The sequence below is a fragment of the Danio rerio genome, chromosome 11 (genome assembly GCF_049306965.1).
Source record: "Danio rerio strain Tuebingen ecotype United States chromosome 11, GRCz12tu, whole genome shotgun sequence".
Classification (NCBI taxonomy): Eukaryota; Metazoa; Chordata; class Actinopteri; order Cypriniformes; family Danionidae; genus Danio; species Danio rerio.
The window spans coordinates 36,859,059-36,886,922 of NC_133186.1; the positions used below are offsets into that span (position 1 = coordinate 36,859,059).

Sequence of the window (27,864 nt, forward strand, 5' to 3'; positions counted from 1 at the left end):
CCAAAATGGAGTTATCACAGGTCATCAAGTAGGCCGTATTTGAGAAAGCAGACTAAAAGATTGATGTGAGTGAAAAAAATCAGATCCAATCCAGGTTTTCTATTTCAAACAATCAAATGTCCATTGGTAGACTTGATTCAGTTTTCTTGTTTCCATCGATGATTGTCGTGAAGTTGATTTACGGGGGCAACTTATTAACGAAATGACAAGTCAACACAAACAGTGAATGTAGATCGAACGATGTAGAAAAAAAAATTGTCTCTACCATTTCATATAAGACAAAGTTAGGCCTTTTTATTAATGATACATATTTAAGCATTGACTATTGATTTATTTTATCACGAAATTAAGCATTAAAAATGTTTAATTTAATTTTTTTAATGTTAACGACATATTTAAAAAGTAAAAAATCACTTATTTTATTTAAAACATATTAATTAAATAGGCCTACACATTTTTACTCTCTAGGTGGATGGATGGACAGATAGATAGATAGATAGATAGATAGATAGATAGATAGATAGATAGATAGATAGATAAGATAAACAGATCGATAAATGGGTGGATGGATGGAAGAACGGATGGATGGATGAACGGTTAAAATAGATTGGCAGAAATGTAGATAGATGTATGGATGGATAGATAGACGGACGGACAGATGGATAGATAGCCTAGATATTGTTATTAATATTGTTTATTTTAAATGTTATTTTTGGAAATGTTTACATAAAAATAATAAGTGTAAAACAATATTCAGCATGGAAGCAAAACGACAACATTTAAAATCACCACAAAATGTTTATTCAAGGAGAATTTTCAATGCAAACACACACAAACACTGAATCTTTTTCAATGGGTGCGATAAAAGTTCCATGTGAACTGACATCAAATATATTACTTTTCCATGATCTTGTAGTATGTACACACACAGTTTTGTCTTTCGGTTATGTCATACGAGTGGTGGTGAACATGAAAACGTATTTGGATGCACAGATGAATTCAAATCAGTGATTCTTCACTAACGATGCACTATTACATCAAAACATCTCTATATATTTATTGTGATTCTGGCACCAAATCATAACAATACAAGCAGTCATTTTCCAGAAAATCTCATTTAAATATTCAAGATCTGTTTCAAATGTACAGGAATCATCACAGCACTCTTTGGATACGGTTCGAGGCAACAATTCAGTGCACATAAACATGTTCAGCTAGACTAAAGAAACACAGATTTAACATCGGACACACTCAGATGAACTCAGTTAACAGTTCTGTACTATGTTTTAACCTTTAAAGAAACAGAAATAGGCTGATTTTACAAGTCACCTAGAATTAAATGGTGGAGTTTTATCATTTTTGAATCCATTCAGATGATTTCCTGATCTGGCAGGAGCACTTTTAGCTTAGCTTAGCATAAGTCATTGAATCAGATTAGACCATTAGCATAAAAAAAAAATCTAAGAGTTTTGCTAATATTTAAAGCTTGACACTTCTGTATATAATGTAACCAACAGAAGAGTCAAGCTTTAAATAGGAAACTATTGAAACTTTTATTTGAATGTTTTGAGTGTGATGCTAATGGTCTAATCTGATTCAGTGATTTATGCTAAGCTAAGATAAAAGTGCTCCTGCCAGACCTATATATTAGCTAAATGGATTAAAAAATGATAAATGACTTGCAAAACTAGCTTGTTTCCAAACAAAATGGAGTGCAAATGCAAATGGCTAATAATGATCAGTAACTGTAGAGCAGGTTTAATATCAATACAAATACTGAGATTTTTGTCTTGTTCCCAAATTTGTTAATGTAACAAACAGCTTAAATTTCCCTCTCACGAGCTATTAGAATTCTCAGAAACATGCAGTTAAAATCACTTTTGTAAATTGACATGATATAAAAAATACCTGCCTGATTAAAACAACTAGCACTTGAATTGATAATCAGTATCTGATTTAAATGTCAGGTGAAAAAGGTCAATATTTCTTTCCAAGCATATAAAAAACAGCTCTAATAATGTTTTCGGGAGATGAAGTAAATAAAGCTCTTTGACACAATGAGTGTTTTTTGTTTTTCTCGGACTTCTATGTACAAAGATACAACAATGTTGTCATCCATCCCTCAAAATAACAGAGAGAAACCCTTTCAGATTTGACAAAACAGAAGCACAAATATTGGAGGAGCAGCAAACGAACACACCTGCAGTTCCCATATAGGTATAACAGACATTTCTGTAAATATATGTATATTAAATATACATATAAGAGCCATAGTATTACAAGCCAAGTTCTGAAAAAGTTGTGACATTTTCTAAAATGCAAATCAAATTTTATTTAATTTACAAAAGTACAAAGAAATATTTTATTGCATCAGAGAGACTCAGATAAACGTAGTTAACTTAGGTCTGTACAATATTTCAATGCTCTCTTCTGAATGATTGCAGAGCAGGTTTAATATCGTAATTTTGTTTCTGTCAGCTTTGCGTTTTTGACTGCTTGGCGCCACCAAATAATGTGCCGGTTAGTGTTTACCCCATCAGCTATTTTACTTTTTGTTACATGGTTTCCGCTAAATTTATTCTTCCATGGCAGGACGCAATGCCAAAATTGATCCCGCCACGTCTACGTTACAGCTTTTCATTCAAAACATTAAGTCGTGTGTTTTTTTTAATAGCGGGTGATAATTGCACCAAAACGTATTAAAAGGTAAGTGAATTATAACAGCGCAAACTTTTCTGTTACCATAGTAGAGCTGTGCGTTATTTGTTTAACCCTTTAAGGTTACGTGCTTCACTTCACCTCAGAACGCATTAATACCGCTCTGTAGGTCTATTGGAGACATTCATAAATATTCCTAGCAAATCTAACTTATGTTGGAGATTTACTTGTTACATAAACACACTAAATCGCACTTCAGCAGCGTTTACATAATTACATAAATGCGATCTCGACTTTTAATACTGCGCTCATGACATATGTTATTGAAATAACGCCACAGGTAGTTGGTAGATCTGTGTAAAAAAGACCTGCCGCCACAGCTGGAAAAAATCCTAGAGGAAACACCGTGTTAGCTTTGCATTTTTGACTGTTTGGCGCCATCTTGTGATTGAATAATGTACAGGTTGAAGTATACTCCATCAGCTGTTTTTTGTTTCTGTCAGCTTTGCGTTTTTGACCGTTTGGCGCCATCTTGTGACTGAATAATGTGCAGGTTAGTGTATACTCCATCAGCTGTTTTTTGTTTCTGTCAGCTTTGCGTTTTTGACCGTTTGGTGCCATCTTGTGACTGAATAATGCGTAGGTTAGTGTATACTCCATCAGCTGTTTTCGTTTCTGACAGCTTTGCGTTTGACTGTTTAACGCCATCTTGTGACTGAATAATGTGCAGGTTATTGTATACTCCATCAGCTGTTTTTTGTTTCTGTCAGCTTTGCGTTTTTGACCGTTTGGCACCATCTTGTGACTGAATAATGCATAGGTTAGTGTATACTCCATCAGCTGTTTTTGTTTGTTAGCTTTACGTTTGACTGTTTAACACCATCTTGTGATTGAATAATGTGCAGGTTAGTGTATACTATCAGCTGTTTTCGTTTCTATCAGCTTTGCTCTTTTTATTGTTTGGCGCCATCTTGTGACCGAATAATGCATAGGTTAGTGTATACTCCATCAGCTGTTTTTGTTTCTGTCAGCTCTGCGTTTTTGACCGTTTGGTGCCATCTTGTGACTGAATAATGCGTAGGTTAGTGTATACTCCATCAGCTGTTTTCGTTTCTGACAGCTTTGCGTTTGACTGTTTAACGCCATCTTGTGATTGAATAATGTGCAGGTTATTGTATACTCCATCAGCTGTTTTCGTTTCTATCGGCTTTGCGCTTTTTATTGTTTGGCACCATCTTGTGACCGAATAATGCTCAAGTTAGTGTATACTCCATCAGCAGTTTTCTTTTCTCTTTGCAATTTTGACTGATGGCGTCATTTTGTGATTGAATAATGCGCAGGTTAGTGTACACTCCATTAGCTGTTTTTCGATTTTGCCACTTTTGCTTTTAATTAAAGAATTAACAAACTATTATGGCTAAGAACGATGATTTGTGTCAGTTTTGTGGCAAGTAGCCATGTTAGGATAAAGTACATCCAGGGTGGTTGTTTTCACAGAATAATGGCCTTCAGTTATATACAGCAGTGCTTCGCTTCACTTCATTCTGCAACAACAACCGCCTGGATGTACTTCATCCCTCAAATAATATAACACAACATACCTTGCAATGACATGATTGCCCAATCAGATTTAAGTATTCCAGAGAGCCATTTAATAACATTAGTTAAATCATTTTGGCGAGTTAACAAGTAATGAATAACTTCAATTTCATTAACTAACATCAACAAAGATGAATAAAGACTGTAGTAACTGTATTGCTCATTGCTTGTTCATTGTAACTTATGACCGTATTGGAAAGTGCTACCTGTAATTCTACATTTAAAAAAAAATCTGCCTGATTAACAGTAATTAATACCAGCATTTACAAAATGTCCTAATTTTTTCAGAACTAGTGTTGTAAAGGTAACCTAAACCCCATTAAGTGCAAATGAAATCTCCCAGGCTTTGTGTAGACCTCATGCCATGTAAACGGATTATGGCTCTTTCAAAACAGAGTGAGAAACCACACACAATACACAAGCACTGGTTATCTTACAGCGACTGGATCAGAGACTCTGGTGTAGTGGACAGTTGGACGGCAGGATGGCTGTGGGTCAGAGGTGAGACGGGACGGTCTGTAGGGCATCCTCAGTGGTGCGGTGAACATTAACATTCTGAGGAAAGACAAAGAAAATTCAATTCATGTTTCTTTATATAGTGCTTTTAAAATGCAGAGCATAGCAAAGCAGCTTAACATAGATGTTTTAGTAAATTGAAACTGTCAATCAATTTTTTAAAGTTGAATAATCAACTATTATATGGGGATTAATGGGAATAAACGGTGAATTTGGTAGCCTATGTATTAAGTTGTTACTGAAATACTATCTTACTGCATAATTTTGGTTAAAACAACCAGATTTAATGCAATTTTCCAGCCTTCATATGAAGTGTTCAGTTTTCAAACTCATTTTCTTGTCCAATTTTATTTATGTATTGTTAAATGGTCGGTTTTGCTATTACTTTAAGAAACCAACACATTTTAAGGATTAAATTTATACACTTTATAAAAAGGATTTAATTTATATACTGTACTATAAAAAGAACTTATTTATATTAGAAATATGATTGTTTTTGCTGGCTTATTATATCTGAATATCTATGATTTTGTTTAGTATTTATTAAAACGTAAAATATTTAACATTTTAATATTCCATTTTGATTGAATTTATGTATAAATTCATACGTTTTATTGTAAATTTATATTTAAAAAATCTTTTTGTGAAAAGCTATTTGAAAAAATAATTAAGCAATAAAAACTTTAGAACAAAATTAAGTATCAAAAAAATTGAAAAAAAAAAAATAACAGTTTGTTTGTTTTTTTAATAAGGACATAAAAGGACCTCGAGTCAGGAATCAAACTCAGGTCACCGTGAGCACCTCAGTGCTACTGAACTTATTTTTTAATATCAGTTCAAATCTCAGTTTCTAAAGATCTTTAAACCTTGAACTTGTATCTGACAGCAATGACCATTTTCTCCTGGAATTTTAAGTTTTAACTTTTTGTTGAGAATTCTGAATTCACATTTCGGAATTTTGAATTTGCCTTTTGAAATTCTGAGTTTACATCTGGGAATTCTAATATTTGTTTTAGGAATTTAGCATTTAAATTTTGGAATTGTGACTCCTTTTGGAATTCTGAGTAAAATTTTTGGAATTCTGAGTTTAATTTTTCAATTCTGAGTAAAATTTTTGGAGTTCTAAGTTTAAATTTTCAATTCTGAGTAAAATTTTTGGAATTCTGAGTTTAATTTTTAAATTCTGAGTAAAATTTTTGGAATTTTGAGTTTAATCTTTTAGAATTCCGAGTTTAATTTTTGGATTTCTGAGTTTAATTTTTTTAAAGGATCAGCAAAGGACCTTGAGCTGGGAATCAAACTCAGGTCGCCGTGAGCACTTCATTGCTATTGATATAATTTCTAAATGTGGAGGTGTGTGCGTTTTTGCAATTGTTTTACAACTTCCGATTCAGTCACCTATGGGAGAAATAATTAGAAATAACAAACGGCTAAAAACAGTCAAACTACCTGCTCTACAGAACAAGTGTTTGCTTGACTATACAGACCAAGCAGAATAATATAATAAGAAAATATACATTTGCAACATTAAGCAGCGTAACGAGCAGTTTTTAAATCTAAAAATGAGAGCCAAAAAGATTCAAATAGTTGCTACGGCTCGCACGTGGAGAATAAGGTCAATATGTCGGCGGACTCGGCGCCGATTCGATTTGCCGATATCGGCAAATTATCGGCACCTATAATTTAAAACAATTTTTAAAAATTAAGAATATAGTATTTTTCAACTGAATCTCACGTCTAATTTGTAACTTTTTGATTTAGCGGTTAATCTCATTCGTACAATTTAGTTCGATTTGCTTATCATCCAATGACAGTTGGATTTAGGGGCGGGATTTGGTGCCACGCCTCCTTTTTAAAATTGTACATTTTCATACGACTGAACTCTTACGAATTAGCCACTAAACTGACAAAACATAAAATACTTACGTTTCCTCATGAGATCAGGCTGTATTTGTATTAACAAGCTGTTTAAGGATTATTACAAGATATCTGAATTTCATAACAGTGTTTAAAATAGATCAGCATGTAATCACAGGGCTCAAAGTTCATAAGACAAAAAAACATCAGATATGATCAGCTTAACATCTCCACCCTTCTGACTTCAGGTAAAAGTCCACATCACTGCCCTTTACCACTATATCTAACACCACATCTTATCAGACGTATTAATGTTACCTGATTTTATAGACCATTAAAACCCGAGCAAAATCTGGCAGTGTAGTGCAGAATGCAAAGAGAGACAGGATTTCACTATTCCAATAGTTTATTAGCATCGCAAACAGACATCACAGTAGAGATTTACTCTTCTCACTCACAAGAAGAGGGTTCACATTATCATAGCATGATTCCTTAGTGTTTCAAAAAGATAAATTACTACAATAAAAAAGTAAAATGATTTAAAAACGTCCTTCATCCGAAAGCACCATAAGGCTCTGATAGCAACAAAAATATCACTGCTCTTATATACATGATAGACATTCCTACATTATGAATACATAACTCCTCATCCTAATTTACCATAAATAAATATAATGTGCCTCTGGAGTGATCTTTCATAGCAGCAGATGAATTCATATGTATATATGTGTGCATTTAGAATAAAGTGCAATTTAATATTAAACACAAGAACACAAATCTGAATGACTCAAGTGCTTCATAATCTCTGAGGTGTCAAATGCATTTTAGGATTGGAATAAAATGGGAATGAGATAATGTTGTTGTGAGGAACGTTCAGTGATGATCTGGTACTGTTAACAAAGCCTCTTCCGCCAGCCGAGACACATCTACGTTCTGTTTGAAGCAAACACAGGGAATGACGGCACAAATTAATAAGATGAGGTGATGAGCGGGTGACGACGATGATGATGATGATGATGAAGTCCACAAATAACATTAACATCCAAATCAATGAGCGCAGAACTCAAAACAAAGACAGGACAAAATAAGGAAAGCAGAGAAAAAAAAAACCCTGGGATATTTAACAAATGGTCTTGCTGCTGTAGAAGCTGTAGGTAATTTCATGAGCGAGTCCAACACCTCATGGTTCTTTTGACGGTTGAGTCTCAGGAGACCACGAATCTTAATCACTTTATTAAGCTCTCAAGCATAACTATAGACTGACTCCACACTTTCCCCCTTAAGCCATAGCAGACAGGGGAGGCTTTTAGTGGAAGCTCCTTTCTGACACTCAATGCAAATAGAAAAATGGTGCATGTGACTTTATGGTTCACCATTCAGACTTTTTCCACCATTGTGAGTTTATGTTTTGCAACTGACTTTATTCTTCTAGTCATTGTTTTGCCTATATTTAGCAATTCTCATGGTTTTTTATTCTTTTGTCATGGAATTTTGAGTTTATATCTCGTAGTTCCAACGTTTTATGAGAAATTTCAGTTTACATTTTGCACTGAGTTTACATCTGGTAATTCTGAAATTTATTTGAGGAATTCTGGTTTTAAATTTTGGAAATCTGACTTTTTTCTTTTGGTATTCTAAATTTTATTTATTTTTTTAGAATTCTGAGTTTACATCTATGACCTCTGACTTTTCTCTCCTGGATTTCTGAGTTAACATTTATGAATTCTGACTTTTCTCACCTGGAATTCTGAGTTTAAATTTTAAAATTCTGGCTTTTCCTTTTGGAATTCTGAGTTTACATTTAGAAATTCTGACTTTTTTGAAAGGAGATTTTGCATTTAAAATTGTGTAATTTTTAGTTTACAATTAGAAAATTCTGACTTTTACTTTAAATTCTGAGTTTACATCTGGGAATTCTGACTTTTTGTAAAAAGAGAATTTGCATTTAAATTTTTAAAATCTAATTTTTCCCTTTTGGAATACTGAGTTTACAGTTTGGAATTCTGAATTTTCCTTTGATATTCTGCATTTACATCGTGGAATTCTGACTTTTCCTTTTAGAATTCTGAGTTTACATCTGGGAATTCTGACTTTTTTAAAGGAAATTTTGCATAAAATATTTGGAAATATAATTTTTTCCTTTTGGAATTGTAAGTTTACAATTCGTAATTCTGACTTTTCCTCTGAAATTTCTAGTTTACATCTGGGAATTCTGACTTTTCTTTCCTGGAATTATGAGTTTACATCTTGAAATTCTGACTTCTTAAAAAGGAGATTTTGCATTTAAATTTTGGAAATCTAATGTTTCCCTTTTGGAATTCTGAATTTACATTTTGGAATTCTGACTATTTCAAGAAATTGTGAGTTTACATTTAAATATTTTTTGGCTTTTTCCCAGAAGGTTTCAGAGTTTACATTTAGACATTTTGATTATTTTATTATTCTGATTTTACATTTCAGAATTCTAAATTTTCTCTCCCAAAAAGTTTTTACCTTGAAATTCTATTCTATTCTATTCTATTCTATTCTATTCTATTCTATTCTATTCTATTCTATTCTATTCTATTCTATTCTATTCTATTCTTGATTTGTTTCTCCCAGAATTCTGTTTAAATCTCAATTCTGACCTTTTACTTACTTTATTATAACTTATTGACCAACCTTATTGACTTTTTTACATTTCAACCTTTCAACTTGTAATTACAATACTATTTTCACCCAGGAGTTCTGTTTACATATGAGAATTCAGATTTATATCTTAAAAGTCTGACTTTTTATACAGAATAAAGTATAAATTGGACAACATTAACTGATTATTGCACATAAAAATCTGTCAAATTTAATTCAAGATCTTTAAAATGTTAACTTTTGATTGTAAGAAAACAGTAAGAATCGAGAAACAAAAAGTTGCAAATATTTTTTTTTGCAGAAATAAGCTTCCATATATTTTGACCCAGCATACTGCCACACATCCTCAGTGCCTTAATATATCTAAGTCTTACCGTCGGTCTGTCTCTGTGTGTGTTCACAGCTTCCACTTTCAAATCAATCGACTCCACCTTGCAACCTAAAGACCGAGAACATTTCACAATCAAGAGCTGAACCACATTTTATGAATACATCATATTCAGGTTGGCTGAAAAGTGTCCATCTCTTACCATAGGCCACTGGTGTTAACTTCAATACTGTGTGTAGAGGGCATTTCAGATAAGGCAATTCCTCTTCAATAAACAAAAAAAAAATTAAAAACACACCAAACAACAAGACATTAGTTTACTTACAACTCATACCCATCAATACAAGTCAAACGTGATTTAAAAGTCTTCACCTGCTGTTTTGTCCAGAAAGTAGGCCAGCAAGCATCTCATGACGGCTTGATGACAGATGACCAGAACGTTTTCCTGCCTTTCTAACTCCATGATCACGGGTTCCAGCCTCTGGACCAAGTCTTCATAGGACTGTGAGGAAAGAGCTGGATTACAACACTCTTCTATTGCAATATTATTGATGCATTTTAATGTGATAGGCTGTAATGTCAATGAAGCAATGCTCAAAATAAATATTGTCTACATGCAAGGTTCTGGAGCAATTATGGATTTTAAAACAACTTTAAAAATGCACTTTTGGACTTACAAATAATAAGTCACTGGCAGTGTTATTTAACAAACATCCATAGAAGTGAGCCTCTGATAATAATTACTTATTTTTTGTATTTAAAAACATAATAATATATATTTTTAAAAACAATACTTGACTTCTGCCTTGCTTATAACTATTGTTAAGTTTTTTTTAATAAATTGAATGGAGATTTCTGTCTGATTTGTGACACTTTCAAATGATTTTTGTAAAGATTTAATTAAGCAATTAAACTTAAATAATATATATAAATATAAATAATATGAATATATAATATAATATAAATAAATACAAAAATAAACATTAAAAAAATTTATGAAAATTATTTTAGAAAATGTAATTTAAACAATCTTTTTATTGAAATATTAAACTATATTAAAATGAAATCAATCATGATATAAACTTTCATGAAATGAAACAATCTAATATTCATAAAAATCAATATGATACTTTCAAAACTAAAAAGTTTGATCGTTTTATTGATTTTTAATAATAAATCAATCAAACTTAATATATAAATATAAAAACTTGAATATATAATATAATAAAAAATATATAATATAAATAAATACAACTATAAATAATAATTTAAATAAAAAAATCTCCTTTTTATTCAAATATTAAATTACATCAATCAGAATATAAGCTTTCATGCAATTTCATGATCTTATATTCCTACATTCAATAAAACAAAAACAAAATATTCAGCTTTCAGCCAAGTTTATTCTGAATGTTTAGTTTTAGACTTGAATTTGTGTATATATCCCTTACAAATGACACATCACACACATACATAATACACAAAGCTCACTTTAAAACCAGCAGCTGACATGAAATATCATAACTCAACTATCATCCTAAAACATAAATGTCCTGATAATTCAGTCATAGAGTTCAAATCACACATTCACAGAAACATCTCTCATATTGACAATCAACAGAAATATTCTGAATTGAAATGATACTGAATTAAATCTGAAATGGAGTCATGATTTACAAACCCATATGCTCAGCAGTGAAATAAACGATGAAAAATAGTAAACGCAGGTGATATGACATCAGCTTTTATCTAATAAAGTGAGAACAGTGTGTTGCTTTAATGCTCTCTGAGTAAACAGCTTTGAGATATTGATCTTAATGAGAACTGCTGGCTCTGATGAGCAAGCACACTCTGACGGATGAGAAGTGTGTGTAGGGGCTCAGGGTAATGGTGTGTGATGTGCTCAGTCAGAGTAATAAAAGCTTACAAAAACACAAAACAAGGTCAATTATGCACTCTGGGAACATCATCAACGCAGACTAAAAAACAAGAGCTGTTTACTTCATTTCAGAGTATTTGGTCATGGGTAAGAGAGAGCCTGGCAACCAGAAACATTTAGGAGATGGATTTTTAATGTGCTGAAGCTTGAGGGATAGCTCTTTGTCAACTAAAGAGACATAAAAGAGCAATGCAATCACTAAATGATAACAAATGAAAGCTGAAACACATCTCGCTATGTTTTATACGCTCATGATAGTGAATCATTAATCCAACCTTGGGTGTTTCAACTGTACATGCGCCTGTGTTTGTAGTAAGAACAAAAAAAGATGCTGAAAATCAATCTGATTTTCAAACAAAATAAATGAAAACTTTTGTTATTCGTTCCAACTGCCAAAAAAAACCCTCAATGAAAATATTTGTATTTGATTTTAGGAAAACAGATATTTAAAGGAAAAAATATTAAGTTCTTCAGTTGCTTAAATCACTTCTATTGTTAGCATTTGTAAGTCACTTTTAGTTAAAGGCATCAGCCAAATGATTAAATGTAAAGGTGATAAAAGAAAATAGAAGTATTAATGCTAAGGTAGGTGACCCTTCGCTCTTTAGTTACTGTTGCTACGCCTGTCAAGCTCTCGTGCCTGGCAGGGCTTTTACAATGTGTATGCACCGGTGTCAGACACTGCCAGGGATATAATGTCATTTTTGGCGAACAGGGGAGATATCCGAGAAAGCCAGACAAAAAAAAAAGACTGCGGTATGCATTACAGGAGTACATTCACGACATAATAGGCAACCGATTAGAGAATAATTCAATCGAAATTGAAGCTAGCTTAGCCTAGCCGCCTCAAACGCTGACCATTCAACAGCTTAGCTCATGCTCAGCAGGAGAGGGGAAACTTACAAATAATCTTATAATAACAAATTAAACTGATTTCTCCATTTTAGCCAAAAAGTCTGTTAGACTAATTGTAGTGCAATAAAATGTAGCATTACAAACCGACGAGGAAACACGCATGACAGTGCTTTTACATAATTCATTCCTAGGTAGAGCAGCCAAAAAGAAAAAATTGATGGATTTGTGCTGAATTGTAGCATCATTGACACATACCAATGTACAGTAAGTTACCCATTACTGTTAGTATGTTTGTGTGCCACTGGTTTGCTTGGATCGGGACTTGTGGAGCTGCGCTTTGGTGGATTTGCTCTTCAGTGTTTGGACTTTCAGCAGTGAAAATGAAACTAAACTAAACTAAACTGAACTTCAACTGTGAGATCTGGACTTTACTGAACCAATCTACATTGTGAAAAGCGCTATATAATTGAATTAAATTTATCCAAAAAGTGCCCTTGTGTGTTTTTACTGGGTGAATCTGTGTAAACTGTAGTATGCAGTTGTGCTGTAGTCAGGATTTTGGTTAAATGTTTCATTAAATTAAATTAAAAGACTATCATCAGGGATAATAAAGGAACATATAGTTAGATGGGACATCCTGTGATACATTGATGTGTATGTTTTTTATTTAAATTTCGTGCTGGTCGCTATTCATGATGTAGATGAGCTCAAGCAGGACGTTTATGAAGTCTCCTTTTGTGTTCAGAAAAAGAAAGAATGGCATTGAAACAACACCACGGTCATAACAGAATTTTTAATTTTGAGTGAACTATCCCTTCACACCTTATGATTTAAATGAAAGGCACATTCAAAATATTAAAAAACACGATTTCAAGTAAACTGACCTCTCCTTTGGGATAGCGGTATCGATATTTATCCTGGTCCCGTAATGCAAACTCAAGCGGATATCGCTGCTGGATCTCCTCATACATGAGCTCCTCACAGACACCCTGAACACACATTGAAATCAGTCAATTAATGCACTCACTCAATCACTCGCTCACTTTCCTTTGTCTTTGATCTATCAGGGGTCGCCACATCAGAATGAACCACCAATTCCTCTGGCATATGTTTTACAATATAATAAGTCTGAGATATCTGATTAATGACCAAAGGAAAAAGACTCACGGCATCGATCTCATTGAGAGCTTTCCACTGTTCGTACGGTACGCCCACAGCTTCTGCCGTCTGTATGGTCCTCTTCATCTGACTCGTCCACACTTTCAATTCGTGAATATTCTGCGACTGGATAAACTGACCCAAAGTCTCAGCATACTATGAGGGAATGTCAAAAAGAAATTATTCAATTGATGATCAATTGTTGACACAACATTTTTTAAAACACTTCAAAAACAATTTAAATTATTTCGCATTAATTTATTAAACATAAATAAAATTCTGTCACTAGTTTTTGAAAACAATACAAAAGTTGAGCATTGTAATATTTAGGATGGTACCGACATTAATAAGCATTTAACTATTTTTCATGCATTTTGTTTTACAAATAAATATCGTGTAATGTTCTTTTAACAAGCAACATGCTTTTTTCTTTTATGCATAGCTGATTTTTAGCATCAATACTCTAGTCTTTATTATCAACTGATCCTTCAGAAAATAGTTTAATAAGCTGATTTGCTGCTCAAAAACATTTATTTTAATGAGCAATGTTGAAAACAGCTGTGATGATTTGTATTTTTGAATCACAGTGATGAATACAAGCATCAAAAGAAACTGATTTGAAATGGCAATCTTTTTCTAAACTTTGTAAGCGTCTCAGATCTGAACACATTTAATGCACAACAAAATATTTCTTAAAAAAACCTCCATGTGTCCATGTGAAATCAAAAGTTTTACATTTTTTATAGTTGGCGCACACTGCTATTTTTTATTATCAATAATTCAACTGTGCAAGTAAATCCACTTAAAAAAACTTTTGTTTTGGTAATCTGTTTATGGTTCTTAAGGTAAATGCATACCTTGGCAATAAGGGTCAAACAACTAAAAATAAGGTCAAGAATCTTGGTGTGACTCTGGAGTCAGATCTGAGTTTTAATAGTTCTGTCAAAGCAGTTAGTAAATCAGCATACTATCATCTCAGAAACATTGCAAGAATTAGATGCTTTGTTTCCAGTGAAGACTTAGAGAAACTTGTTCATGCTATTGTCAGCAGCAGGGTGGATTACTGTAACGGTCTCCTCACAGGCCTTCCCAAAAAGACAGTCAGACAATTGCAGCTCATCCAGAACGCTGCGGCCAGGAAACTGACCAGAACCAGGAAATCAGAGCATATCACACCTGAACTCAGGTCTTTACACTGGCTCCCAGTTACATTCAGAATAGATTTTAAAGTATTGTTACTGGACTATAAATCACTAAATGGCCTAGGACCTCAATACAATACAATACCCTCGCTGCTGGAATCAGCTTCCAGAAATGATCAGATATGCTCCAACATTAGGCACATTCAAATCGAGACTGAAAACACATCTGTTTAGCTGTGCCTTTACTGAATGAGCACTGTGCTACATCTGACAGATCGCACTATTGTGTTTTTCTTTTCTTTTTCATACTTTTATAAAATACAAATGTTTTAACACATTTTTATCTGTTTCTATCAACCTTTTTATTATGTTTTTTTTATTTTTCTCATACTTGTCTCTTTTAATCCTGTTTACGTAAAGCACTTTGAACTGCCACTGTGTATGAAAAGTGCAATATAAATAAAAATAAATAAACTTGCCTAATCTTCAATCAAAATCTGATGATATGATTTTTGCATTTGGAGTGGCGGAACTTCTCTGTTGACTTAAGTTTGACGTTTCAGCAATTAAATTGTTCAACACACCCGTATTTACATTAGTTTCTAACGAAAGAATGATGTGCAAAAAGAAAGCCCCGCCCCCTACTCAATATTCAGTTTTACCTGGAAATACAACAGACTAAAATAAAAGCATCAGCAACTGAATGTTTACACTGACTTCAAAAACTGTCCTGATGTCATCACTATAGACTATTTCAAGACATCAAACCTCCTGGCATTTTTGTGAATAAATGCTAGGCTAAAAAAGATGACTTAACATAAACAAGCCTAAACAGCTTACCTTCTTTCCCCTTGCTGAAAGCCCTGAATCTCCTCCGATTCGGCCTTTAATGTTCAGATCACTCTCTCCATGCCGGCACAAGTAGATGGACCGCGGCGTGATGTGGATATTCATGAGGTAGTAAACTATTCTGCTCTGTATGTGGTCCTGAACCCGGTTCACTAGGTACCTTCGGCCCACATCAATGATCTTTATGAAGGAAAGATCCCTAAACACACACAAACAGAAAAAAGATTACATTTATTCATAAAATTCAAGATTCAGCTCAACAGCACTTTAAATGATATATACCGGTCCAGTTCCTCATCCAGGGGTTGGTAGGAGTTCTCATAACACTTTATCCTCTTCATAAAGTCAGCGACGGCCTCTTCTGTGTTACAGTGTGTGTAGTCTGGACTGCCCAGCTTCACTTGCTGCACACAAAAAGCACAAATTTATACAAAATACAGTGAGATAAAGATATTAAAGACGTCTCTGTGACTTACCACAATGTTTTCAGCGATAACGTCAGGGTCTTCACACACAGACTCTACAAAGAACACCTTAAAGATGAGAGGAAAACAGCGTTATAAAAGAGCTGAAATGAGAAACACATGAAAATACAAGCTTTAGATGAAAAATCTCATAGTAAGCACCTTGAAACCGTTCTGCTCTGCAAATCTGATGATTGTGTCTCTTCTTTCTCTTGTCGTGTTTGTGGCATCAAAAACCTGAGGATTGAGTAATAAAAAACAAGATAAATGCGTAAAATAAAATGTTTAAATCGCAACTACTGTATTTTCTGGAATATGAAAGTTGCTGTTTTATCATCTGAAACATAATGCAATATTTCAAAATGACTTCCTAATATTAAGCGAGCAAAACATACAGTGTGTTTTCTTATTTTGACAAGCATTTTTTGTCTTTTCAGAAGCTCAAGTATTCATTTATGTTGCTTGTTTGTGTTTTTTGACTGCTACTACAGCAGGGGAGTTCTCTAAATCTACCTGAGCTCAAACTCCCTTCTCACCTTGCAAACCCTGGGCTCGAGGATCTTATGAGCTCAGGGCTCTCTCCTGGGACAGCATGCCAAACAAGCTTTATAATAACCATCAGCTAAGTGTGAACTCTTGAAAAAAGCTTAAATGTAAACAAAGAGAGATGGAAACACATTTCCAGAATAAATTATAAAGGGAACATTACACTAACTTGACCAATCAGCTGTCTCCGTTTTGCTTGCCTTGTTTACTTTTAGTTACTAGGTAGCCAGTCAGTCAGTCGCTCTAACAACTTGTTGGAAACCTAATTCACATGTTGGGGTTTTTCCTTTCTTTTTTGCAAACTTTAAAAAGATTTACTCACAATTGATTCAGTTATAAATGTAATCCAGCTAATGTACTGGACGTTTTGAATTTGAACACAGTATTTGTGCAACTACTGTATGACATCCTCTATTTGTTGTGAATGGCATTGTTTATAAAAATGGCGCTTTTCTTACCGCCACCTGTCCACCTTCATCTGTGAGGAACTGCCGGACATCATTGAGAGCTGCCAGTGCACACTGCCTAAAATAAGACAAGCAATCACAAAACATTTTCAGAGCATTTCTATATTAATTGACCTTTACTTACAGCTGTATGGTACACAAAGCTTATGAAATTTAATATATTAAACAATTAAACATAAGAACCCTAAAAAGTAAATATAGAGGACTTATTGATATTCTGACAGTATATTATGAAGTTGTCATAATAAAAAAAACAGCCTAAATATAGCATATACAAATTAAAATATAATTTATATCCCATAGTACACATTTTTAGCTTTTCAATAGCTAATCCAGTTTTTAGGTTTTCAGGTTTTCTACTTTTTCCTCCCGATTATGCACAGGCGAAAACATGAGGACAACAGATCTGACACATTAAGAGTCTCATTTTATTATTTTTTTACATATTAAAGGGATAGTTCACTCAGAAATAAAAAGTCTGTCATTATTTGCTCACCCTCCACATGTTTGACTTTCCTTCCTTTGTAAAACACAAATGAAAATATTTAGAATAATGTTGAAAACCAGTAACCATTGACTTCCATAGTATTTTTTAAATGTGGAAGTCAATTTCCAACATTCTTCAAAATATCTTCCTTTGTGTTCAACAGAAGAAAGAAAGAAATTCACAAAGCTTTTAAAATCACCCGAGTATGAGAAAATGATAACAGAACATTTATTTTTGAGTGAACTATCCCTTCAAGTCAGGTCTTAATGGAACAATATAATATATTATATATTCTATCAATTACTCCATAATAAAATTTACTTCATTAGATTCCTAAGACAATAACCAAAGACTTATTGTTAGCTTCTACATTATATCTTATCATATAACATATTTGTTTATATATATATATATATATATATATATATATATATATATATATATATATATATATATATATATATTAATGCAATGTCAGTAGCGAAGGCTAGTTTCATGGCAAAAACTATTTAATAAAAACAATTACATTCAAAATCAACCAACAAATAAACACAGGATAAATTTGCTAAGACTTTTAATGTTATACATGATAAAACAAATGAACTTTTCCTGATAACACATTGCTGAATATCTCTTAAAGTGAGTTATTTCAATTTCAAGAGAATTTGAGAATTTTTTGAGAATTTCAAGCTGTAACCATTTTCTGTTGTTTTTAAATTTACAGGCAATCAAATGTATTAATCACATTTTTATCAGATTTTTCTTTTAACTCAGAGGTTGTGAGGCCTAGAAAGGGTTTCTGCAGGTTTTATCAAGTCAAATTTAAGACCTTTTTAAGGACTTAAACAGGGCTAAATGCTAAGGATTCTTTCTAATGCCCTGATTGGACCAGCAGATTTAAAGTCTTTTACCTGCCCTATCAAAAAAAGGCATTTCTTAAGGCTGATTTAGCTGGCAGTAGGTTTTTATATGTTCTCCATGTCGTGTTTCTTCCCAGTTGTTTTGTTTTTTCTGAAAGCTACCTTACTACACAAGTGGTTAAACTCGCTAATTCAGAGGCGGTAACCAGCGGACGTGCAACAACTTTAATCAGGTAAACACAAAACAAAAGGTTCCATCTGGAGTCCTTCATGGGACTCCAAACTTGTAAACACTCACTCCATCGGATCAGAGCGTCGCTGTGATGTGTAGTTAATTTTTTTGAGAGGTGCACATCAGCATGAGTCAAATAATGTGTCAAATCAAGCCCTTTATCTTCAATCTAGATTTTCTTTAAAAGAGGTTTTAAAAATGATAATAAACTAAATATAATTAATTTTACATGGACATGGGAAAAATAAGACCCATTTAAAATTATTTAAGACATATAAGACTACAAGACTTTTTAGGTCTAAAATTTTAGAATTGAAATGTAATACTTTTTAAGACACCCTGATAAACATAATGTTGAGAAAGTAAACTCAATGGGGATTATGTTCTCAAAGAATTTATGAACATTTGCAGAATAACAGTAGCTTGTTTATATTGACAAAAATCTTAGTCTTACTTCCTGATTTTGAGCCCCTCTTCATTGTCTGGTCGAAAAAACTCAAAGGATTTGTAGATCTTAACACATTCTCGTCTGTATTGGCCAACGTTAAACTCTGCGGAAGTGAAAAGGAAACCAACTTGAGGAAGAGCAAAACCACATGTGGATTAACACAATCTTGGCCTGGCATTTCACAAATCTGCTCTTTGTAAACTCAATCCAAACCTTTCGTAGGAACATCAATCCAGTTGAGGTAGCGTGTCAGTTTTTTGGAGATGTAGGTCTTTCCTCTGGCGGGCAGACCGACGGTTACTATAAGCGTAGGGCAGTTTGTCATGCATACTGGAAGAAACAAAAACAGCGTCTCATAAAACACTTGAAAAACACGTTTAGCTCCTGCTTTGCATATAAGCCGAGCTGTCGATCATCACACACCTTATTGCATAAAGAACAGGAATGATTTGATCTTTGTGCAGTTCTGGTGGCATTTTTATTGCTTTAATCAAATCTGTGAGTTGTCATTGTAGAGCAGAAGTCGCTTTGATATTGCCACATCAAAGAGCATAATATCATATCTATGTCTATACAGTTGTGTAATAAAAACATGGGTGAACATGTTATATTGCTATTGGTTTGTACATTTTAAAATTATGTACCGGATTTCAAAAAACAATCACAAATATTTCCATTTGAGACATAAATGATAAGGTAGAGGTACAATCACTGGCCACTTTATAAGGTACACCTTACTAGTACCAGGGTTGGACCACATTTTGGCTTCAGTACTGCCTTAATCCTTTGTGGCAGAGATTCAACAAGGTACAGGAAATATTCCTCTGAGATTTTGGTCCATATTGACCTGATAGCATCACGTAGTTGCAGCAGATTTGTCGGCTGCACATTCATGAGGTTGACACCGAGTTCTGACCCTACTATTCGAATGTTGCAGCATAAATCAGACCAGGCAACGTTTTCCCAATCTTCTATTGTCTAATTTTGGTGAGGCTGTGCCAACTGTAGCCTCTGTTTCCTGTTCTTAGCTGACAGGAATGGCACTCACACCGTCTTCTGCTGCTGTAGCCCATCCGCCTCAAGGTTGGACATTTCGTGCATTTAGAAAAGCTCTTCTGCATACCTCGGTTGTAATGAGTGGTTAATTGAGTTATTGTTGCCTTTACATCAGCTGGAACCAGTCTGGAAATTCTCCTGACCTCTGGCATCAACTAGGCATTTGTGGCCAAAGAACTGCCGCTCACTGGATACTTTCTCTTTTTCGGACCATTCCCAGTAAACACTAGAGATGATTGTGCGTGAAAATCCCAGTAGATCAGCAGTTTCTGAAATTCTCAGACCAGCCCGTCTGGCACCAACAACCTTGCCATGTTCAAAGTCACTTAAATCCTCTTTCTTTCCCCTTCTGATGCTTGGTTTGAACTGTAGCAGATCATCTCGACCATGTCTACATGCCTAAATACATTGAGTTGCTGCCATGTGATTGGCTGATTAGATATTTGCGTCAATAAGCAGTTAGATAGGTGTACCTAATAAATTGGCCGGTGAGTGTATATAGTTTAAGCTTCTTGCAAAACAATCACAAATGTTTTTCATTTACTTAAATGCCTATAGGTTTATAGTAGATAAAACAATGTTTTCAATTGTATCTTTTTCTTGATTGTATTTATAGATTTATAGAAAATATTTACAACACATGCAAATACAAAAACGCACTACAACAACGATAATGTGTCAGGGGACACCCAAAAAGTTTGTACATGTTTATTCTATGATTCTATGGAGATGCATTCCCACTGCAGTCACCCCAATCAATTTAACCTTGTAAATTCTTTCAAATAGAGATATTAAGTCATCTGGTGAAATTGTATTTATATCGCAATATATATCGCAAAATAAATTAAAAATCCCAATGCTAGATTTTTACAATATCGTGCAGCCTTAGTTTATAAAATATTTAATGTTTTCAGGCCTTATTGAAAAAAAATATATGCAAAAATCTATGTGTGAGTTATACATATTTTACAAACTTTAAGGTCTGAGATATTTTCATTTTCTAAAAAAAATAAAAAATTCTCTAAATTATAATATTCTTACTTGAAGACACATTATCGGTAGTCATAAATTAAAATAAAAAAAATCTAATTTTAATAAAAAATGTGTATTTGTCAATGGAAAACCATAAGAAATGGTTATAACCTATAACACACACACACACACACACACACACACACACACACACACACACACACACACACACAGTAGTAATTTATTTAATAATATGTAACAAATGTGCTATTACTAAAGCAATACAGCATTATTACACAATACTGTAATAATGTACTATTTAATTTACAACTATTTACGATTTATTATCTCTTATTTAGTTCATTTGTTTACATATCTAAGATTACAAGCTAGCCAAGTACTGTGCAACAATTTAAATTGTAACAAATGAACGTTATACATCACATATATAATACAATAATACAGTAAAACACAACTCGTAATCTTCTTAAATCTTATGTAATGCTATTAAAAATAATTATTTAAAAAAGTAAACGTACTCAAACAAAATCCTCTCGATTTCTTCATGTTCAGCTCTAAATATAGGGTTAAATAGTCTGTCATATTATGAGTATTGCATCAGAAAAACCCCTTTAACCCAAATCTGCCTCCAGCATCTCATCCTTTCATTCATGCTTACCCTTTTTCTGACTAATGTGCCTGTCAGGAAGGCCGTTTCTGGAGGATGGCACCCATATTTTCTTTAAAGGATTCTGGGTGAGCTCTCGGGTCAGACTATTGCCGCATTGCTCCGTGTTGTTCTCTATTAAACTCATTATATTCCGTCGTCTCTACACTCGAGCGTCCATAACCATCAGTGCGCACTAAAGACAGCGTTGAAGAACGGCATGAGACTGGTAGGGAAAAGGTCTACCGTAATGACAGGAGCGGATGCGCGCTTACACATATTTACCGTAAACATTGGTGTGTTTTCAACAGTAGGATACATTAAAAAAAGATTTCTTTAGATACATGGTTTGGCCGCTTGGTTTATATTAAAAGCCTGAAATGTAGCATTATTAAAACTGATCTTTGTACCATTTTTAGATTAGTTGTTACTAAAGTTTATATGTGTTATTGTTCTGTTCACCAGACGTAATGGTGAAGAACGCTGTGTAGTCATCTGACATCTGTTGCGTTTCTCAGCGCTGCTGTAAACGGACTAATCACAACCGGTTGTGGTTGGCTGCTTGCCTAGCGTCTGTGAGGAGTAAGGTTTACCTGCACAGCACTTACTAGCTGGCCTCCTTTACACATGCACAACTCAAAAATAAAGAAATATAAGTCTATGAATTAAAAAAGCAAAATTTATATTTTTTTTCCTTTATGCTATCACCATTTATGAATGTTTTTTTTAAATTTACCTGCACGAGGTTCCCATAGAAATGCAAGTTGTTTGCCCTTTATTGGAGAGTGGTCTGGATGCAGACCTGGTGCAGTGCAATCTGGGCTGCATCCAATGCTTGGTAATGGGCTCACCTAACTCCACCCCTCACAGTGTGGTCACTCGCTTCATTTGAGTGCATTGTGTCTGACATTGCATCGTTGAATGATTCCATCACAGCTTGCATCATAAAGGCTGCATCCAGATACTATTGCTTTATTGGGGTCGCGATTCAAGTTTATCCACAGTGCAGCACACTCTGATTATTTGAGTTCTCATTCATTTTGCTGTAAAAAAAATTTACACTAAAAGGAATTGTAATTGTATTTTCAAGAGGAAACTTTTGGATTTCTAGTGAGGGTTATAATTTTTTAAACTGCAAAATATTATTGAAGGGAGACAGCTGGAGAGCCACAGGGTCCCTACCACTGCAATAGCAGGTGCAGCTTGACTAGCATAACTTCATTCTGTTATAAATGAGATCGTTTTTACTGTAATAAGTTCATTATATAATGTTATAATTTATACAAAGCAATGTTTTTTAGTTTGTTTTTTTTTTTTTTAAATATTATTAAATAAATTAGAAAGTACCCATGGCAGCTATATTTACTTTCGGCCCACTAGCCTCAATCTAGTTTGCAAGGGCGGACTGGCCATCTGGCAATTCTGGCAAATGCCAGAAGGGCCGGACCATTTTTTTAAAATGTAGGCCGGTATGCTATTTTTTAATATGTATGGTTTTTACATGCAGGCAGCTTTTATCTCTAGCAAGATGTGAATATTATGATGATGATGATGATGATGATGATGAAAGTATAATAACAATAAATGTTAAGCATTGGCCCAATCGGCAATGGCCGGCTGGTTTCGAGAAGGGGGCGACCCAATCAGAGGACGTAATCAAAATCTGGCAAGAATGTCCAACAAACAGTAAGTGCAACACAAGCTAATTCTCAGAGATAGACTGTAAAAAAGGAAAGGTGGTGCCAAAAAGCTCAGCAAAACAATGCTCTAAAATCATGCTGCCAAATGCATAAAATCAACTAAAATAGTCTCGAAAGGGGGCAGCGCAGTGGGTAGCACTGTCGCCTCACAGCAAGAAGGTCGATGGTTCGAGCCTTGGCTGGGTCAGTTGGTGTTTCTGTGTGGAGTTTGCATATTCGCGTGGGTTTCCTCCCAGTTTCCATCACAAGTCCAAACACGTGCTATAGGTTAATTGGGCATCCGCTGTGTAAAACATATGCTGGATAAGTTGGCGTTTCATTCCGCTGTGGCGATCCCAAAGGGACTAAGCGGAAAAAAAAATGAATGAATGAAATGATAGCATGTATAAATTTGTTATAAATGGCTTGTTTTTGTTCCAGTCACATACATTAAATGTTTAAATATCTATTACATGTGGTACTGCTTATAATATTTCACCATCTGTACACTAATAATATAAGTTGTGAATGTGCGTGTCCGTGGATGGAGCTGTGTCGGTGTGGTAATGTGGGCTGGTGTGGCTACAGTGCCAGGGCTGATTTTTAGTTCCAGTCCGCACCTGCTTGTTTGGTTTTTGGCCCTTCATAAGAAAAGATTTGGGAACCCCTAGTCTATTTGGTAAATCCACCCCTGGTTATGTTTATCGTTATGGATCTTGGAGTAAAATTAATTATTTTATAATAATTTTCATCAGAGAAAATATTGGCAACAGAACATTGCGTGAAGCATTTTTTTTCCTGCAAAGCTACAACTTAGATGCCTTTATTTTTAAATCAAATATAGCAGATCACAGCAGGTTTTAGACGGATCAGTAACTCATTTTTACCCAAACTGCTAATTCCAGCGCCCCCGTGTGGTGCATGAACATGCTGTTTCATTTATTTATTTTATCATTCAATTTTAAAATAAACTTAATGTACATATTTAAGCCTTATATTTACTAACTGAATGAAATGCACAAATGTAGACGTTCAATCAACAGGTTACACGGGTTACTGTCATTTTCAATGTCTCTGCAGGCTGGAGGGCAAGCTGTAACCTGAATAGTCTGATTTCACCAAATGTGCAACTATGAATCACGGTCTATCAAGTCAAACGTGTTATATTCACAACATTACGATATTAAAAGCATGCCTGTAATATCTACAGCCAAATAAAACACAAAAAACGGGAATTAGGTCAAAGTTCACGTTCAAAATATTCAGTTTAAAAGCTTACAGATGCCGCCCTAATTCCAAACATGAAATCACTGCATTCAAAATAACAACATTTGTGAAGACAGGCACAGTTTAAGGCTAAAAATAATGCTAGAAGCTTTAAAAAAATTATATTTTTGGAAGTGAGAGTGGTCAGAGACATGATAATTTACGCAAACTGTCCACTAGGTGGCAAGACGGAGACAAATTCATGGCTGCAGACCCCAATGGATTATGGGTAGGGGATTTGACTTGAGCTGTCTGCAACTGTGCATAGCTTGATAATAACAGTGATTTGTGGGAAGCAGCATACACTTATATCAGTGCACAATGACCATCTAAAACACAGAAAACAGGTTACATGATTGCTTTGAAAAAAAACTGAGAGGCAATTTTACATTTCCAAAACATTCTACTATAAACACATATGTATGTAATGACAATAATCAAACCCTTCAGGGGCATTTCCTTTATTCATTAGAAACACTTACGACTTGTGTGCTGTTCTTCATGAGGAACTAGAAAACCTCCACAATCATGCATTTATTCCCAATTCTAGATGTATAAATGTCAAGACATGAATCATAATTCTCAGTCAGCAAATCAGACCCATAAATCAGCATTAAGATGTCTAAAACTAGCTCTGCTAAACAAGCGAACGTGGGTGTGGAGTATTTGTTCAACTCACTGTAAAAACACATAACTAATAAATACATATTCTCTCCAAACAATCTGTCAAATCTCGAAAATATGATTTTCTTAGGCTCAATTTAAGTGTGTTCTTGTTTGGTAACTCTCATTCTCATCGCAATGGATTAAAAAGATAGTATTTTGCCAAAAAATACCTCATCATTTACTCTCCCTCATATGGTTTCTTGCATCTGTTGAACACAAAAGAAGATATTTTGAAGAATGTAGGTTGCTGCAACCAATCAACATCCACAGTTAGTAAAATAAAGTACTATGGAAGTGAATTGGTGCCAAAAACTTGCATTTTTTTAAATATCTTCCTTTGTGTTTAGTGTGTTCTTTAGTAACTTTCATTCCCATTGCAATTGATTAAAGGGATAGTATTTTGCCAAAAAATACCTCATCATTTACTCTCCCTCAAGGTGTTTCTTGCATCTGTTGAACACAAACGAAGATATTTTGTAGAATGTGGGTTGCTCCAACCCATAAACACACATAGTTAGTAAAATAAAGTACTATGGAAGTCAATGGGTGCCAGAAACCATTTTTCAAAATATCTTTTTTGTGACAAGTGAAGGGTGAGTAGATGACGGCAGAATTGCCATTTTTAAGTGAACTATCCCTTTAAATTAGTAAAAAATACAAAAATTTTATTCATAACTGCTCGTTTTACAAATCTGAAAGAAAAGCAACAGCAGATGCAGTCTTTATATATCACACAACCTTCTCTTTTTTTGTCTTCTCTCTAGGTCATAGTACTCTATTTTTACCACCTCACAGGCTGCATTTTACCTTCCCCGTCAGTCAGTAAACCAACAAACATGGCCATGATTTGACCTCAACTCCTCCACACTCCTGGACAGCATGACAAACTCTAGAAAAATCCCTGACACTAAGAAATGACATACAAATCATTCACAATATAATGAAAAAAAATCATGTAACACCATTTCAGTGAACGCAGCACATGACCCAAACACTCTGGTTATCTCCATTCATTCAGTTGCAATGCCCCCAGCGCGACGTCACATTTATTTTTAGACCACACGCATGTTTTACAGTAATGTATGAGCATAGGTTATGTGAGTATATCATTAACAGAGCGCAGATATAATGCTACTGCTCAATTAAACGGCTCGTGAACTGCTGAGTTCAACGCACACGCGCCTACGTGACAGAGTCTTGTTTACTTCTTCCTCCTCGCGCACACAATACCAGCTGCTTCCGCCAAAAAAAGCCATAACCTCAAGCTCCTTACCTCTCTTATCCAGATTCTGCGTGATTTTGGACCGGCTAGCACCCCTCATTGTCCGCGTTTTGTGTGTTAGTGCTTTATTTTGATGCTCGAGCCTTGAGGTATAAAGGAGAAGTATGTGAAAACACGAGCACACACGCCCACTGATTGACAGGCGGCGAAGCCAATCGTTGCGACGCAGAGGCACGCGGACACGCCCACCCTACGTTATAAGGAATCAGGGCAAAGTTTGTGTTGATACTGTTGCGCAGTGTTATGCAATGTTTTTGTGTGTTGTTGAGGAATGGCACCAATTAATGAATACACACGCTCGATTCTTTGTTTGCAAATTGAAAGAAGATGACAGGACTTATTGAACACACCCAAAAACTGTTTAATATGACAGCAATTCATTATTTTATGATATGGAATTACATAAGATGCAGAGTAATAATAATTCATTCATTCATTTTCTTTTCGGCTTAGTCTCTTTATTAATCTAGGGTCGCCACAGCGGAATGAACCGCCAACTTATCCAGCATGTTTTAAGCATGCCCTTCCAGCTGCAACCCATATCTGGGAAACATCCACACACTCATTCACACACATACACTATGGACAATTTAGCCTATCCAATTCACCTGTACCGCATGTCTTTGGACTGTGGGGCGAACCGGAGCACCCGAAAAAAACCCACGCGAACTGACCGTGCCGAGGCTCGAACCAGCTACCTTCTTGCTGTGAGGCGACAGGACTACCTACTGCGCCACCGCATGGCCAATAATAATAATAATAATAATAATAATAATAATAATAATAATATATTTTTTTACATTTATTATTTTTTATTATAATTTTTATTACTCTGCATTCTTTGTTTTCTTCTGGAGTTACAAACGACATGCTAAAAACATGTTAACAACATGGTAATTCATGTTGGAATTATGCCAACAACATGCTAATTCATACTAGAATCATGCTAACCACATGCTATGTGTGTTAGAAACATGCTAGAAATATGGTAATGTATGTTGGAACTATGTTAACAACATGCTAATTCATGCTAGAAACATACTAGCCACCTGCTAATTCATGCTAATAACATGTTAATTTGTTAGAATCATGCTAATTCATGTTAGAATCATGCTAACATTATGCTAATTCATGCTGGAATCATGCTAGTATCATTACAAACTCACAGGGATCAACTTTAAAGCTTTTTACTGGCCTGCTTCAGTCCACTTTTAAAGTAGTTAAATTGTTGACTGCAGGGATC

At 34.4% G+C, this 27,864-nt stretch overlaps 1 protein-coding gene across 4 annotated transcripts; it reads right to left on the reverse strand.

Annotated features, from left to right (window-relative positions):
- Positions 1 to 778: 778 nt before the first annotated feature.
- Positions 779 to 26,782, reverse strand: pfkfb4a (6-phosphofructo-2-kinase/fructose-2,6-biphosphatase 4a). 4 transcript variants are annotated; one of them, XM_068224176.2, is made up of 14 exons: positions 26,613 to 26,754; positions 19,247 to 19,363; positions 19,040 to 19,136; positions 16,998 to 17,064; positions 16,156 to 16,230; positions 16,006 to 16,062; positions 15,812 to 15,933; positions 15,521 to 15,728; positions 13,548 to 13,694; positions 13,265 to 13,369; positions 9,959 to 10,088; positions 9,789 to 9,851; positions 9,633 to 9,697; positions 779 to 4,812 (listed from the first exon to the last, which is right to left on the reverse strand). In XM_068224176.2, the coding sequence occupies exons 1-14, from the start codon at positions 26,659 to 26,661 to the stop codon at positions 4,753 to 4,755; spliced, it is 1,362 nt and encodes a 453-aa protein (XP_068080277.1). In that variant the 5' UTR covers positions 26,662 to 26,754; the 3' UTR covers positions 779 to 4,752. The 4 variants fall into 4 exon arrangements, with proteins under 4 accessions (XP_068080277.1, XP_068080276.1, NP_001410621.1 ...); XM_068224175.2 differs by lacking the exon at positions 26,613 to 26,754 and adding an exon at positions 21,741 to 21,935; NM_001423692.1 differs by lacking the exon at positions 779 to 4,812 and adding an exon at positions 7,019 to 7,563 and having other exon boundaries at positions 26,613 to 26,782.
- Between the last annotated feature and the right edge of the window lie 1,082 nt (positions 26,783 to 27,864).